General features: G+C 51.1%; 2 protein-coding genes across 2 annotated transcripts in view; both read right to left on the reverse strand.

The window, feature by feature from the left end:
* Positions 1–1,376: 1,376 nt before the first annotated feature.
* On the reverse strand, positions 1,377–2,747 carry PVRIG (PVR related immunoglobulin domain containing). The gene is made up of 5 exons (XM_069486766.1): positions 2,624–2,747; positions 2,190–2,537; positions 1,990–2,050; positions 1,850–1,907; positions 1,377–1,736 (listed from the first exon to the last, which is right to left on the reverse strand). Exons 1-5 carry the CDS (start codon positions 2,745–2,747, stop codon positions 1,422–1,424), a joined length of 906 nt encoding a protein of 301 aa, XP_069342867.1. The 3' UTR covers positions 1,377–1,421.
* Positions 2,748–6,384: 3,637 nt separating this feature from the next.
* Positions 6,385–16,838, reverse strand: part of STAG3 (STAG3 cohesin complex component) — a 36,944-nt gene continuing 26,490 nt past the window's right edge. The window contains exons 30-34 of the mRNA XM_069486767.1: positions 13,062–13,230; positions 12,699–12,803; positions 12,378–12,447; positions 10,985–11,114; positions 6,385–6,533 (exon numbers count right to left, since the gene is read on the reverse strand). Coding sequence (XP_069342868.1) covers positions 6,385–6,533; positions 10,985–11,114; positions 12,378–12,447; positions 12,699–12,803; positions 13,062–13,230 — 623 coding nt within the window. The remainder of the gene's footprint in view (positions 6,534–10,984; positions 11,115–12,377; positions 12,448–12,698; positions 12,804–13,061; positions 13,231–16,838) is intronic.

Raw genomic sequence — 16,838 nt, forward strand, 5'->3', positions numbered from 1 at the left:
TGACAGCTCTCTCCCTGGGCCCTGCCTCCCTGACCCTCCTTGGGGACCTCTGCAGCACCCCTTCCTCTCTTTAGCCCCCAGCCCTGGAGGAACCATGGAGCTGACTAGGCCAGTGCTGAGCGCTGCTCAGAGGAGGAGGAAGACCACCGGCCGAGGAAGGCAGGCCCCACCACCGGTAAGCACCCTCTCCCTATGCAGTGCAGAGCTGGCAGCTGGTTGGGGCTGGGTCCTGGGTGGCACGCTGGGCTGCCAGAGGATTCTGCAGCTGGACACAGCCTCAGGGCAGTGGTCCCTGAGCCGGGCAGAGGGGTGGTTCCCGGCTTGGCACCTGGCACTGCCTGGGATGTCCCCCATGCAGGTCCAAGGAAGGGGTCGAGTGGCAGGTGCACCTCCCTCCCCACTAGTATTCACCCGGCTGGGGGTGCAGCCTCAGCCTGGCTCCCCGATCCGCTGCCTCTTGCCACCTGGGGCTGTGTGTTCCCGGGGGGCCTCGCAGCTTACACAGCTCTCGCACCCACACTGTCTTGTGTGGCAAAGGTGAGCAGGAGGGCTGGCTTCAGACGGGACCATCTGTGGGTAGGTAAGCGTGTGTTCGCTCGCCGTGTCTGTGGGGCCTCTGGCTGCCCCTGAGAGGAGCTAGAGGAAGTGACTGTGGGCAGATTTGAAGTGGGTCCCCCCAGGCTCCACCCCCGGCCTCCAAATGCCAACTCTGTGGAAGGAAGGCATCAGGCCCACAGCCCAGGCTCTCAGGCAGCTCGTCACAGGGACGCCAGCTCAGACCACAGGGACTTCTCTTGGGCTGAAGCCCCAGAAGCCCTTGCTGCTGTCCTAGGACGTGGTGGGATTTGAGTGGAGACCATTCTACCTGGGGGCCGTAGAACCCCCAATCCTATCTTCCTGGCCCTGGTGTCCCATAGCAAGGTCTGCAGGGACAGGAAGGCCCCACCCCCAACTCCAGGAGGGATCTCTGAGATGGGGACACGCTGCCCTCTCCTTGGGCCAACCCCAGCCCTGCACCGAGGCCTCACCCCCCTTTGGTTCTAACCTTCCTCGTATCTCTTAACTCCCAAAGAAGAAAAGGCCCAGCCAAGGCCCAAGTCAGAGGAACCATGTTGTTGACTTAGTTACTGACACCACCAGGGAGGGCTGGGGAAGTGTCACAACAGGAAATGACCTGGAGTGGGGACTCTGTCACTTCACACACTCACACCTGTGCCCACACATACCCACACATGCACAGACGCTGACCACATCCGGGCAAGGGGGCCCCAGCAGGGGGTGAGCAGAGACACTTACTGGAGGCCTAGGAATAAAGCAAGACGTGTGGAGAGGGCAGAGCCCAGGGTGCAGGCGCCCCGGAGAAGAGGGCCCTCGGGGAAGGGGGGAAGGTGAAGAAGGCCAGGTGGACTTGGGGGTCTCTCTCATCGAACTCCTAAGTGCCCCTGCACGGCCCTGGGCCCCAGAGGGTCAGGCAAAGGGGTACAGTTGGGGCCCGTGTGGGGAGGCCTCTCTCCCGCCTGGGCATAGAGTCCGTTCTCGACAGAGATGAAGCTGCTCCGTGCAGGGGAGGCCCAGGGGGCAGGGGCCTGGGGCTGGCACGTGGTGTGGGTGGGGAGTGGAGCCCACCAGGACAGTCGCTGGTGGGGGTGGGCCATATCCGGAGCTGCTGGGCAGAGGCTGGTGTCGATGGAGGTGTAGGGGATGCCGTGGGCTGCCAGGGAGGGCTGGCTGGCTGCCTGCAGAGGGGAAGGAGGGGAGAGGAGGAAGGAGGGACAAATGAGCCTCACAGCTCACAGCCCAGCTCCAGCCCGCCCCCCCACACACCTGTCCCCCCCACCTTCCTCCTCACCTGTGCTGGGGGCTGTGCCTGGGGGCTGGTGAGGGGCGGCTGGAGCTTAGTGACAGGCCTAGGGGAGAGTGAGGAGGATCAGAGGCAAAGCATGTGGACAGCCCCGTGGTGAGGGGACAGAGATGGGGGCCCAGTCTCACCAGTGCCTCTGCCGGTGCAGGAGGTGTAAGAGGTAGATGCAGCCAACGAGGAGGATCCCCGAGACCCCCAAGATCCCGGCCAGCTCTGCCCGCAGAATGGGGACTGAAGTTGGGCCTGGGCAGAGAGAAAGGTGTCTGGTGGCAGCAGGTGCCCGAGTCCCTCCCTTCCCTCCCCGGGCCCCTCTCTCCAGGCTCACCTTGGTCTGAGCTGGGCAGGAGGGCCCCACAGGCCTCCTGAGAGCCCTCGGGGAAGGAAGCAAACTTGCAGCAGAAGGTGGTGTTGGCACCGGGGCTTCTCGCCTCCAGCCCTTCCAGGCTGAGGGAGATGCTGCTCCTGGTTTCCCAGCGGGCCTGGAGGGCAGGGGCCCACTGCTGGGTGCCGAGTTCTGGGTGCAACACAGCCAGCCTGGTCCCACCGGCACGATCGGGCCCCCCCCAGCTCACAGTCACTAGGGAGACGGAGCCAGAGCCCAGGAACCCACAGCGGACAGTGCAGGATGGGAGCTCGGTGGCTTCCATCTGAACTTGCACCCACACCTCGGGGGTCCCTGTGGAACAAAGACAGGAGGGTCCACAGCTGTGTCTCCACACACCCCCCTCTGTGGCCTCTGCCCCTCACTGGCCTCCCACTCACCGGCAGTGAGGCAGAGGGCCAGCAGCGCCCAGGGCAGGACCAGGGGCCGGTACCCAACCATCACTCCCTCCGGGGGCTGCAGGGAGGGCACCTGCTCTCTGTTCGCATCGCAGGAAGTTTTCATGTTGTCAGCAGGCTAGGAAGCAGCCACTTCCTTTTCTTCTTTCAGGTCAGCCCCCTGCCTCCCTGGCAGTGAACACAGGGTGATTGATCTCCTTCTTAAAGGGACAGTGACAGGGCCTGCACGGTCCCCAAGGGCTGTGCTTCTGTGAGCAGGCCAGGCGGCTCCAGGGCACACAGGTGGGTATGAGCCAGCAGCTGGGCCAGGCCTGGGGGAGGGCAGGGCAGAGACGCTGCAGGGGACCTGGCTTCCCCTCAGGAACAAGGCTCTGATCTCCTTGCACAGCTAATTGTGGGGAACATGGAAGAATTTGGGAAGAGACCACCCTGTAAGCAGGAAGCCAGCAGGGAGGCTACCTGAGAGCCAGCGTGACCCACCGCTGATCTGAAGTGGCCTTTCAACACTGTGAGTCCCACGGTTATGCCCACAGCCCAGGCCTGGCTCCTCAGTCCCAGCCTGGCTGCCCGGCCGCCCGCTCACACCTCTGGGATGCCCGATGGTGCCAACTCGGCCTGCCCGTGCCGAGCTCTGCCCCTCTGCGCCACCCTCGGCACAGTTGACGGCAACTGGCCTCCAGCTGCTCCTGCCCAAAGCATTGCCACCGGTGACTCTTCTCTTGCACCTCCACTCCAGCAGGAAATCCTGTGAGCTGCCCTTTCTGACCAACTGACCCCTTCTTCCCACCCCCACCGCCACCCCCTGATTCAGGCCGTCATTGTCTCCTGCCTGCAAGGGCAAGGATTATGCCGAAGTAGCCTAGCGGGTCTCCCTGCTTCTGCCGCAGCCTTCCTGCAGTCGGGAGCCTCTTGAAAGCCATGGCAGGTGGGCCACTGCCCTCCTTTGCTCACAGCCCTGTCACCCAGAGCCAGTGCCTCCAAGGCCCTCCACGCCCTGCCCGGCCCTCCTCTCCCCCCTCATCAGGATGCCTATTTGTTGAGTTAAAGCAGGATTTGGAGGTGACCAGGACAGGCTGACTCTTGCCTTTGTGGTGCAGACCTGGAGGCAATGAGAGACCCCCTGCGGCCTCTACAGGTTCTGTTTTCCCTTCCCAGTGAGTATGGCCCGGAAGGCTCCTGGTCGCCTCACTGACAGACCCGAACGACCAGAATGCTGCTGTGTGAGTGACGGGCGGCGCCTTCCAGGGTTACAGTGCTTTGTGTGCCGTGAGCCTGAATCTGGGGTCTGTGTGACAGCCGAGGCCCATTCTGAAGACTATCTTGTGCAGGGTGTACTGAGGACTGAAGAGATGGCCCTGTCCCAGGTCACCTCTCTGAGGCCTGGCCTGCCCCGTGTCAGAGTCCCGTGGTGTTTGCCATAAACCGACTCGGTCTCTTGGGCAAGCTCTGTCCCCTCACCACACCGCACGGACTGTAGTTGGTACATTGGCAGGGCCTCTAGGCCGGTCACCCCATGGCCCCGAGGCCCCAGCCCACTCAGCATTCTCCTGACCCTTTGGGCTTCGCCTAGGCCCAATGTACCAACCTCCACACCTGGCTCACACCTGCTTTTTCCCACTTTCTCCACAACTGTCGCCACAACACGGGGTGAGGCCTGTGCAGAGCTGACCCACCTCAGGGTGGCCTGGCCCCACGTGGCTACAGAGCGCCCGGGGCAGTGGGGCCGATGGCCTCAAGCTCCCTCGTCTGGAAGACCCTTGTCTCCCACTGAAGGAAATGAAGATATTTAATCTCAAGATACACTTTACATATGGCTGTTCAGAGGGGCTGCAGACAGAAGTAGCCCCCCGCAAAGCTGTCTCTCAGTAGGGGAGATTGGCATCTACAGAGGAGACAGTGAAGTAAACAACAGACACAAACAGCTTGCTCTGACAGCCCCCTTGTCCAGATCTAGGAAAGATCACCTGAGAGTCTGACACCTTTGAGGGTCTGAAAGAATCATTTCCCACAGGCTCTGAGGGCCACTAGCCATGAGGTGTCATCTACCTAACAAGACCTCCTTTGCTAGCCAGGTTTTTCTCCTCCTCCTGCCAGAACTTGTGCCGTGCTCCCAGCCCGCATTCCTTCTGTAATTTCAAGATGGTATAAAACAGTCAAACATCTCACCATTTCTTTGATTTTTTATATTTTGTATGGCTCCTGTGCACGTGTTCCCACAAAATTTGTAACCCTTTTCCTGTTAATCTGTGTATTATCTGTTTGTTTTATAGACTCAAAGTATGGAACCTTCAGGAGAAAAACTTAAACTTCCCTGCACCACTTATTGCAATCCTACATACTTTGCAAGGCCCAGCTCAAATTCCCCCACCTCCAGGAAGCCGTCCCAGAGTGCATACTTGCTTCTTGGGCAACCACCACAGGGACGCAGGTCACCGCCCAGGCTTGCTCTCAGTGGCACCGGGCGGGCGGTGGTAGCCTGTGGGCCAGTTTTCACAGGTTGACTCAGCCCTGGAGGAAGAGTCTTTTTTATTCAAGCCCCTGCAAAGTACCTAAGGGGAGCTGAGAACTTACTGAAGGATTTAAAAGCCATGGTATAGTTACTCAGCCACACTGTCAACGTTTTTTCCAATACTGCAGCCACGTTGTCCCCTCCTAAGTTCTCGCTGTGTAAGATTCAAACAATATAGAACACATCGAAATTCTCCTTCAGCCTGCTCCCTCCCATTGCCCTGTTTTAATTTCCATGAGGTTAAAGCTGTCATCTTTATCATTTCTGGATTTTGTATATTGCTTAGGAAGGCTACGATTAGAAAAATATTTTTATGGTTTTGTTTTTATGGTTCACTCCATGAAGAGTTTATTCTTAGTCCATAAGGAATTCTGTTTTGGAGGTGGTGTAAAACAGCTGTCTAACATTTCAGGTGGGAGCCGGATGCCCCAAACCGTTTACTAACTAGGCTCCTTCGCTACTGTTTCGAGATGCCACCTTGATCATAAAATAAATTCTTGCAAACAGGTCTGGTTTTAGATTCTCTTACCCGAGCTAGCCATTATTTGCTTATTCTGGTGTCAGTACCACAGGCTCCTGACTGGAATACTTTTGTTCGATAAACAAGAGGGCCCTTACCCTTTCTCAGAACTTCTTGGCTATTCCTGAACAGTCTCCAGAAGTCTGAACCCCAGAGACACAAAAGGTCTTAAGTTTTGCAGTCTAAACCCTGTGTCCCCAGGCCTGCATAGCTGGCCTCGTCCCACTTTCAGCCAGGAGGTACAGGCGAGACGACACAGGTTTGGTAATGGCCACCTCCTGCAGGGACATTTCTTGGTGAAATCCCTGCGGCCACAGCCCAGGTCCTGCTGCAGTGAAACAACCCCGTGGTCTGCAGAATTAAGCTCGTGAGGGTTCGAAGTGGTGCCGCGATGTCATAGCTCTACAAGCTTAGACACATAAGCAGTACCCCACCGGGGGTGACACAGTCCGCTTCACATCGTCACTGAGGACTAAGGCAGCCAGCGTAGGGGCGGACTCTGCCCAGGCCTGGCTCGTGCCCTCAGTGGAGGGCGGTGACCATCCTTTTATGTGAAATATTCCTTGAGTTTAGCCCATTCTTCTCAGGACATCAGGATTGGTTTTCTTTGTGGCTGGTGTGGAAGACATGACAACACATAACTCCATGATCCGTATTACAGCTCCCTGGGCAGATCAGCCAGACACCAACTTCCCCACTCCAGGTGTGGCTGTCTCAGCGTGGGCGCTGCTCCCACTGCAAGGGTCTGCCCTCCTCATCCCAGCCTCCGTTCTGGGCAGGGATCAGCTCCTCCCTGAGCAGCCGCTGTTCCTCCTGCAGACGGAAACCCAGGCAGCCGATTCTGACGGCCTCAATTCCTGGGGCTAAAACACAGGGTCCTGGAGGGCCCAGTCTCACCACAGAGAAAGGAAAATGGCTACAAAAATCCAGGATAATATTTTTGACAGAGGACTGGAGGCCTCCTCTATCCGCCAAATGCTCTGGCACTTGACACAACCTTAGGGAAAAGAAGGAAAGCTTGAAGAATCCGAGTTAAATTCCCCACTACCTGGGCAGGAGGAGAGATTGAAACTGTAGAGGAAAAATAAAGCTTCTGCTCCCCCGAGTTGTAGAGTAAGACCTGACTGCTGTTTGTTTTATTCTGGCATGTTTTAAATATTGTGACAAAGGCCACTTTTGTTCTTCTATGCTTACATTTGACCTTTTATCAAAGTAATACAAATAACAGGCCGGGCGCGGTGGCTCAAGCCTGTAATCCTAGTACTCTGGGAGGCCGAGGCGGGAGGATCGCTCGAGGTTAGGAGTTCGAGACCAGCCTGAGCAAGAACGAGACCCTCGTCTCTACTAAAACATAGAAAGAAATGATCTGGACAGCTAAAAATATATAGAAAAAATTAGCCGGGCATGGTGGCGCATGCCTGTAGTCCCAGCTATTCGGGAGGCTGAGGCAGTAGGATCACTTGAGCCCAGGAGTTTGAGGTTGCTGTGAGCTAGGCTGACGCCACGGCACTCTAGCCCGGGCAACAGAGTGAGACTCTATTTCAAAAAAACAAAAAAGAAAATTGTTTTTTGTTTTAAAATGATTTAAAAGCAATTATTCAATATTAAGCTAACAGACAATGCACTGCTCAGCAGTGCGGGCGCCCTGGAAAGCATTGCTCCGCGGCGATTATCAGGCTGTGTGGAGGCCTCGGCATCTCCGGCCTGAGCTGGGGTCCAGCCTGGCCTGGGCCTGACCAGTGGGCGGCGCTGCTGAGAAGCCCACAGCCCTGCACCGTCCCAGCCTGCAGGGGGCTCACTGGCACGAATCCTTCAGAGCTGAGTTTGTCAAGGTGGGGTGTGTGCACAAAAACGATCTACTGATGTTGTACAGGAAAAATGAAGGACTTTCCTAGCTATTTCATATAAAAATACAACATAATTTCTCTGCCTTTTGGCCAAGACCAAGTGTAGATTAAAATGCAGTTATTACTATTAAGTGACACTGGTGGCCTTGCTGGGATCCAAATGTCATAGTTCACCTCTAAGGGATCAGCATCCTGAAGGAAGAGAGCAAACTTATTACTGCAAACTGCAGTTTAGGTCCTTGAGGATGTGCAGTTTTGTGGTCCCAAACAATGTGTATGCCTGTAAGAATGCTGGGATTTACACTTGGAAATCATTTTCCAACCTGTTTACGAGTCTTCCAAGTGAAGAATTTCAGTGGGTTTTGAACTCATCTACTGAAATAGCAGTAAATGCAAAGAGGCAGCTATGCCATTTGGATTCATATGTTTTCAAGAGGTACTCTTTTCAGTCACGAAGGTCATTAAAACTAAGTATTAATATTAAAATAGACTGAACCTTCAACTAGAAAAAGTTCAAAAAATGTTAAATCATGACTTAAAAAATGTTTCTCATCTTGCTCTCACTAAAACCTTTTTTTTTTTTTGGGACAGTATCACTCTGTTGTCTGGGCTATAGTGCAGTGGCATCATCACAGTTCACTGCAACCTCAAACTCCTGGCTGAAGCGATCCTCCTGCCTCAGCCTCCCGAGCAGCTGGGACTACAGGCACATGCCACCATGCCCAGCTAATTTTTTCTATTTAAAAATAGAAAAAAATTTTCTATTAGAGAGATGGGGTAGAGATGGGGTCTCACTTTTGCTCAGGCTGGTCTCGAACTCCTCACCTCAAGCAACTTCCTGCCTCGGTCTCCCAGAGTGCTAGGATTATAGGGGTGAGCCACCTCGCCTGGTACTACCCTTTTTTAAAGCAAAAAGGTATTTTGTACTGTTAACCAATAAAGTATTTAAAAATACTTACTTCATCATTAACTCATCTATTATTTTAAATGTGTATTACAATATATAAAATTAGTAAATGTTTACATATTTTATAATTTTTTTAACTGTTAAAGATGCCAAAACTTTTGGAGTCTTATGAGTCTAAGGTTCTGTTCCCGTTTCCATGGCTACATAACAAACCACTCCAGACTAAGTGGTGTATAAAACCACCATCTAATTATGCTCATGGATTCTGTGGGTCAGGAATTTGGAAAGGGCACAGAGACATGGCTTGTCTCCACTCCCTGTTGTCTGGGCCTCAGCTGGGAAAACTTAAAAGCTGGGGGTTGGAATAATCGGATTGCCATCTGGACTGTGTCTCGTGGCTGATACTGGAGGTTGGCTGGGACCGCAGTGAGGGCTGCTGGCTGGAACACCTCCACACAGCCATTTCGTGCGGCTGCCCGGGCCTTCCCAGGGCTGCCAGTTGCCTTAAAATCTGGGCCCACAAACTGGCAGTTTCTACTTCCCCTTTCTTGAGATGTTTGCTCTTGGAACCCAGTCACCACGCCCTGGGAAGCAAGATACTGTCTCATCATTTCCACCATATGCTATTAGTCAAGCAATCACTGAGCCCATATTCAAGGGGAGAGGACCTAGACCCAACCTTCTTTTTAAGAGACAGTATGTCGCTCTGTTGCCCAGGCTGGAGTGCAACCCTAAGATCACAGCTCACTGTAACCTCAAACTCCTGGCCTCAAGCAATCCTTGCCTCCAAGTTTCTCTTTTGTTCTTGTGACGTACCCTCAGCTTGGAAGGTATTTAAATAACTCAGAAATCTTTCCCCTCCTGGATTCTTAGTGATCTTCATACCTTCATCCCAGCTTTCCCACTCTGTTCCCAGGTCCCATAAAACAGGCTCCACCTGAACACAGGCTAAAGATCTGAGTGAGTTAGCTACCATCCCCCTCCCTCAGGAAACTCACAACTCAACTTCTAGCTTTTATCTAGGAGAGGCAGGGACGGAGAAAGCAAGAGGGAGGGAGAGGCAGTTTTGGCTGAGTGGCCTGATCACGAGAAGTCGTGGTTCTTAGCTGGGTGACTGTGTTCGGCCTGGGCGACCACTGTGAGAACCTGTAACTAAAGCAGGTGCCCGGGACAGGAAGCAGGGAGAAATTGGAATCAAATCTAAAAGGAGAGGCTGAAAGGTACACAGAAGAAAACAGTGAAACTAGAAGGTGACAGGAGCCGTATTCACATGGTTGCTTGTCAGAGGGACGAGCGAGCACAGAGGCCCTGGGCTGCTCTGCATGGCAGAACAAGAACAAACAAGCAAGCGTGTCAGGGAGGCAGGCTCCCGAGGCTGTTCTGTGGCGGTGTAGGCGAGAGATGATGGAGCAACTAGAGAAGAACGCAGATCAGAGACATGTTTCGGAGGACGCCCTGACAGGACTTGAAGAACTAGCTGAGGAAGGCAAGGATGAAGGCGACAGTGTCCAGCACCATTTTTTGGGGCTGGGCATTTAGAGCCACTTTTAAGTTTCCTCCTCACTCTCAGATATTGTGACTCTTATCAAATTTTAAATTATGATGGATGTCTTTGGGATAAGAGGATGAAATTACCCCTGGAAAGGACCGTTAGGTAAAGGCTGCCAGGAGACATGGCCTGGCCTGAGTGGGTGAGATGGGCGGTTTCATAAGGTCCTGCTCCGCCCTCCAGCCTGTCATTACCATCTTCCCTCGCTTCTGCAGGAACTGTCCCCACCAGATAAACTACTCAAAGGCAGCCGGTCTCTGACTCCGCTGCCCCACCCCACCTCTCAGTTACGAAGCACTGCATCCTGGAGAGCCTGTAGACAAAGCACCTGTGAGCACGGTGACACCTGCACACTGGGCCACGGGGCTAGGCCGACAACGAAGCTGACTCCATCAGTTTAACGATCTCAAGCCACACCTTAGGAATGGGCTGATTCAAACATGTTTATTGAGTTAATCACTAAGGCACAAAAGAAGCTGGGAAAGATGTTCCAAAAATACAGGAGAACTATGGGCTCTTTCCATTAAACATAAGGAAGCAATGCCCCTCCCTCCAATGTTGAGGTGACACTATCCACCAAACCAAGCAGGAAACAGGCAGAGGAACAGAGCCATGGCACGTGAGGGAGGACAGTGTCTCACGGCTTCTCTACTCCAACATCCTCACTAAGAGAAAGGTTAGAAAGGCAACGCTTCCCCCGCTTCCCCTCAGAGACCAGGGCTGGGGCTGGAAAGAATGCTTGATTTTTGCTTCTTTTCTCTTTCCCTTTTCCAAATGGTCATGTCCTTGAGGCAGTGAGTGGAGACTGGGAGGGGCCCAGGGTCATGTCAGAAATCCTGTAATGAGAAAGATGAAAGGAATCGAGAGAGCAACAGGCCAAAGGACAGTTAACTGTGTGGTCCTCCAGATGATGATTCTAACTTCCCCTCCTCCCCAGGCTACTCCCAAAGCTCCGAGACAGCTGAGAAAGCTGCCCACGGGCTGTAGCCTTTCCATCAATTTGACAGGTACATGGGTTGCCTGCTGGCATTTCCCAGGGACACACAACTCCTGCTCTGGGGACACTCACCTCCAGGTTCAGCTCTGTAGAATCTAAGAGGTCCAGCCTGTGCTCACTGGGTGAAGAGTGGCTACTTGCCTGCTAGCGAGATTGGGGTCAGAAGTCAAAAAGGCCTCTCCCCACTCCCATCACATGCAAACGAAAAACACAGTTCATTTTCCAATCTCCTAAGAACAAACACAAAGGCCCTCCTTGGGCCCCCACAGCACAGCCTGGGAGGGAAATTAGCAAACGATGGGCACAGGATCAGGGGATCCCAGATGCCAGAGTTAGCAGAGAAGTGCCTCCTCTCTTGGCCTGCTGACTGAGCCCCTTAAATGTGTTCAGTTTTGGAACCAGAGAATGGGATTTTTCCTGAAGTGCCAGGAAAGAATATTGTAATAGAAGCCTTGTTCTCCAGTCTCTGGTTTGAAGGTGTCATTGTTTGGACTGATTGCTTTTAACTTCTGAGCACAAGACCTCCACTCCCCTGCTCTATTCTATTCCGTTCTTTCTTCCTCCCCAAAGACCAGAGAAGGGAGCAGAATAACAGCAGAAGATACACAGCCTGTCCTGGACTGAATGCCTGAGCCTCCCCACCCCCAATTCATATGCTGAAATCCTACCCTCCATGTGGTAGTATTAGGAGGTGGGGCCTCTGGGAGGTCATGCGGGTGGAGCCCTCAGAAATGGGATTAGTGCCCTTGTTAGAAGAGGCCAGAGAACCAGCTTGTGGATACAACTAGAAGTCAGCAGTCTGCAACCTGGACGATGGTCCTCACCAGAATCCAACCATGCTTACCCTGATCTTAGACTTCCGGCCTCCAGAACTGTGAGAAATGAATTTCTGTGGTTTATAAGGCACCAGTCTATGGCATTCTATTATAGTAGTCCGAACTAAGACATAGCCCTTTTCCATTTATAAGGTGTGTTTACTTTGTATTTTATGTAAAAGCTCCATTCCGTTATTTAAAAAAATTTTACTAGCACTCTGGGAGGCTGAGGCAGGTGGATGGTTTGAGCTCAGGAGTTCAAGACCAGCCTGAGCAAAAGCAAGACCCCGTCTCTATTTAAAAAAATAGAAAGAAATGAGCCGGACAACTAAAAAATATATATATAAAAAATTAGCCGGGCATGGTGGCGCATGCCTGCAGTCCCAGCTACTCGGGAGGCTGAGGCAGTAGGATCGCTTGAGCCCAGGAGTTTGAGGTTGCTGTGAGCTAGGCTGACGCCACGGCACTCTAGCCCAGGCAACAGTGAGACTCTGTCTCAAAAAAAAAAAAAAAATTTTTTTTTAAACTAGTTTCTCTTTACAACATTCAGCCTCTAGTTCTAGAGGGAGAAGGGAAGAGTGGATCCCCTCACCTTGTCTGTATCTTGCCATTCTTCACTTGACTCTAACTCTTCTTCCTCATCCTCTTCCATAAGGCTGAGTCTGATATAGGAGCAAAGGGCAGGGTTTTCAAACTGTTCTTTAAGGACCCCTGAGTTTCTCAGAGGCACCCAGGAGAGCAGGGTAGGCAGTAAGTAGAATAGACTAGGGCTCCAATTTATGCGGATAGGAAGTGTTCTGTGGCTAAAACAACTTCAAAAAGCACTGGCAGAGAAGTACTGGATAAGGTGAGACTCCCCTCCCAGTGGGTTACGGATCTGAAGCGAAGCTAGAAGATGATGAGAAAAGCTCACCGGGTCAGCCGGTTGCCCAGACCAGGACCTGAAGGGTTACGAGGAGTCTGGAAATACCGAGGACCCGAGAACCTTGACCTCTGGGTGTCTGCAAGGCGCTGGCTGCTGGGAACGAAGCAGGATCAGTGAAAGGGATAAAAATAAAGTGTAAAAGAGAAGGGACGGTGGTCAGTATTAAAGGGAAGGAAAGCTCAAAGTGTTGGCAGAGAGACATTTTAAAGCTAAAAAAAAGGGAAAAGGATTAGAGAAAAACCTGAGAATGAGGGAGTGCAGGAGGGAAAGACAGAACCAAAACAGCAAGACGGAGATGGCCAGACACCAAACTGGCAAACTGCACACCCAGGCTCTCTCCTAGGCCCTCACCCTCGGGCAAACTCCAATTCTGAGCCATCTTCTTCTTCCACACCCCCCAGGGGCTGCCTGCTCTTCACAGCTGTGGAGGTGAGGGTGGGCGTGGGCGGGATGCTCGTCAGCTGCAGGCTTTCTTCCTGGGAGGAGGAGATCGTGTCCTCTCTGGTACGCTTGGAGGGGCCTGCAAAGCAACAGGTGCACATATTAACTACAGACCAGGGACCTGCCACAGGTGTTTTTACTTTTCAAGATCTGCCCAGGATTTGGTAAGGGAAAGTTAAGCAAGAAGAGAATGGAAAACTTACAAAGCCTCATTCTTAAAAAAGAAGGGAAAAAAAAAGCCTCATCTGTTACACCTCAGAAATGAGCATAGCCCTATGTACCAAAAAGTAAGGCTTGCTGGGTACAGTGGCTCACGCCTGTAATCCCAGCACTTTAGGAGGCAGAGGCAGGAGAATTGCTTAAGGCCAGGAGTTCGAGACCAGCCTGGGCAACATTAGCAAAACCTCATCTCTACAAAAATTAAAAACTAGCCGGGTGTGGTGCATGCCAGTAGTCCCAGCTACACGGGAGGCTGAGGTAGGAGGATCACTTGAGCTCTGACAAGTTCAAGGTTGCAGTGAGCTATGATGATGCCACTGCACTCCACCCTGGGCAACAAAGCAAGACCCTGTATCAAAAAAAAAAAAAAAGTAAGGCTTACAGAATTGTATATGGGCCTTGTCCAAGAAAAACTTACTATACAGCTTAGAAAACAAGATGGAGAGAGAGATAAATGTACATTTCACAGAGAAAGAGTAACACATGAACACAAATGTGAACGAGGTTGGCTTCCCTAAGATTGAGAGGTCTTAGGTAATCAGTGAAGACATCTGGGATCCTATCCCTTCAAGGTTTCTGTGGTCAGAAAAAGCTTAAAATGGCAATAGACCTTTGGGACCAGAGACTAGAGTGGATGAGGGCTAGAGAGGAACAGAAAAATGGGAGCCAGGATTTTATAAAAGCCAGAAAAAAATGAGATGATTGCAATGTCAATGTAATTCTGATATGAAGGATGAGCGGAGGACCTCTCTCCTGCAGATATCAGAGAATGCAGAGGAAGAGAAAGAATCTGAAGATTCTCACTACCTATGAAAACCCAGGTAACGCTATTTTAAACATCAGTCAAATTGATGTTCATATTTGTCCACTGTAAATATTCATATTCCCATACTCTCCCTCTCCACGGCCATGTTTGTCCACTGAAACCGATAACCCCAAAGGGACCTGCTACTCATTTAAGCAGAGGGCTACAGAAAACAGGAAAGAGCCACACCCATGAGCTTGTATCCCCAGGGAGGAAACCTTGGGCCCCCAGGTGGGTCCTCTGAATCTCCCCAACCTGTGTTAACAGCACAATGCCAGGGCTGGGTTCTTGGGCCTCTCTTTGCCAGCTTCCTTAGTCATTTAGGTTCATGCCCTTAACCTACACTCTGCCAACTCCCAAACTGATTTCGAGCATTTAGCTCTTCCTGAACTCCAGCTTCCTAACCCCCATGGTCTGTTAAACATCTCCACCTGTAATACCATGACCAGCTCCAAAGTACTGACCTTCCCCTACAGGCTGCTTCGCTCACAGCCTTCCTCATCTCAGACAGTATCAGTTCCACCCATCCTTCCAACTGTCAGTCCATATCTTTGAAGTCATCCTCAAGTCCTCTCTTTGTTATATCTCATATCCAGTTTGCCAGGAAATCCTATCAGATACACCTCAAAAATGCACCTAGAATCTGGCCACTTCACACCTCCCCCACTGACCTGGTCTAAGCACTCTCATCTCTTGGTTGGACACCTACAATAGCCTCCTCACTGGTCTCCTTGTTTCTACCCTTCCCCCTTCTCCTGTCAGTCTCAACATAGCAGCCAGAAGGATTCTTTAAAAACACAGATCCTGTCACTCCTCTGCTCAAAATCCTCCAATGGTTTCCCACTGCACTCAGAGTACAAGCCAAAGCCTTTGCTCTGCCCTACATGCTCTGGGCTCCTGCAACATCTTTGCTATCATATCCTATATGCTCTGCATTCTGGCCACAATGGTTCTCTCTGCTGCTCCTTGGACATGCCAGGAACACCCCTCTCACAGCCTTTGGACTGGCTGCTCCCTTTGGTATGCTATTCTGATATAGGCTAGGCACCCTCCCTCACCTGTTAAAAAAATTGGGAGGCCACTAGGCCGAGATGGGTCAAGCACCTTGGGTTCTTATATAAGCAAACCAAAACCCAGATCACAATGAATGTGCATAGCCTGGGAAAAAGAAACCTAAGCTTAAGCAATCAGACACAACAACTAACCTCTAACTAGAGAGTTTACCAATTAGAAACCGTGGATTAACCTCTAAGTAGGGACTCTCCACTTTAACCAATCAAATATTTTGTCTTGCTTCCACAAACACCTTATAAAAGTTTTCCCTTTGTCCCTCCTAGGTACGGAGCCCTGAAGTGCTTGCAGTCTGGTGGTGCCTGATTCATGAATCACCGAATGCTCAAACGAACATGTTAAAATTTTAATGTGCCTAAGTTGACCTTTTAATGCTTCCTTTAGGTTTTCTGCCCAACCTTCATATTCTCTAGGCTTTCCCCTGATCACTCTTTGTAAGACTGCACTCCCCACCCCACTGGTATTCCCTCACACTCCTCCCTGCTCTGTTGTCATAGCATTTATGGCTATCTGACACTCTCTAAAGAAAGGAGTTTTTGTCCTTTTTGTTCACTGCCGGATTCCCAGCACATGGATGCTCAGTATCTGTTGAATGAACAACAGAACCAATCTTTTCAGTTTTATCTCACCTTTACAAACCCTCTGCTTTAGGCAAACAAATCTATATACATCTATGCCTATACATCATATCACATACCTTTCTATGTTCTGCTTGTGCTGTTCTGCTAGCCCATGATGCTTATTTAAATCTGACCCATTTTTTTAAACTCCAGCTTAAATTCCATCTTCTTGGTAAAGCCTTCATAGATCAACTAAATTTAAAGTGATACATTCCTTCTATGAATTCTATAGCATTCATTTGTATAAGCCCTCAGGCAGTTATCTTTTATTAGTAACTGTTCATAATTCAGATTTTCCTTAAATGTACTTTTCCTCTTTCCTATTACATGGTAGGCTGCTTCATGGCCTCTAAAAAAGTCAACACAGAATCTTGCACATAGTAGGTCCTTAACAAATATTAGTTAATCAATTAAAAGAGTGTTTCCTGGTGGCATAAGATAAAATTTTAGGTGGTATACAGAAGACATTAAAAAGAAATCACACCCTACCTCACACCGTATGCAAAAATTAACTCAAACTGGATCACAGACTTAAATTTAAGAGCTATAAAACTATAAAATTCTGGCCGGGTGCGGTGGCTCACGCCTGTAATCCTAGGACTCTGGGAGGCCAAGGCTGGTGGATCGCTCGAGGTCAGGAGTTCGAGGCCAGCCTGAGCAAGAGCGAGACCCCGTCTCTACTAAAAATAGAAAGAAATGATTTGGACAGCTAAAAATATATATAGAAAAAAAAAAATTAGCCGGGCATGGTGGCGCATGCCTGTAGTCTCAGCTACTTGGGAGGCTGAGACAGAATGATTGCTTAAGCCCAGGAGTTTGAGGTTGCTGTGAGCTAGGCTGACGCCACGGCACTCTAGCCAGGGCAACAGAGTGAGACTCTGTCTCAAAAAACAAAAACAAACAAACAAAAAAAAAACAAAACTATAAAATTCTTAGGAAAAAACAGAGTAAATCTTTGGGACCTTGGATTAG

The sequence above is a fragment of the Eulemur rufifrons genome, chromosome 14 (assembly GCF_041146395.1).
Source record: "Eulemur rufifrons isolate Redbay chromosome 14, OSU_ERuf_1, whole genome shotgun sequence".
Classification (NCBI taxonomy): Eukaryota; Metazoa; Chordata; class Mammalia; order Primates; family Lemuridae; genus Eulemur; species Eulemur rufifrons.

What these genes read in the sequence shown, in the direction of transcription:
- PVRIG (XM_069486766.1), bottom strand. Translation starts at nt 2,747, where the DNA reads ATGAAAACTTCCTGCGATGCGAACAGAGAGCAGGTGCCCTCCCTGCAG. An exon ending in GGCCCTCTGCCTCACTGCCG is followed by an intron (nt 2,538 to 2,623) that starts GTGAGTGGGAGG and finishes TTTGTTCCACAG; the next exon opens with GGACCCCCGAGGTGTGGGTG. An exon ending in AGGCACAGCCCCCAGCACAG is followed by an intron (nt 1,737 to 1,849) that starts GTGAGGAGGAAG and finishes TCCCCTCTGCAG; the next exon opens with GCAGCCAGCCAGCCCTCCCT.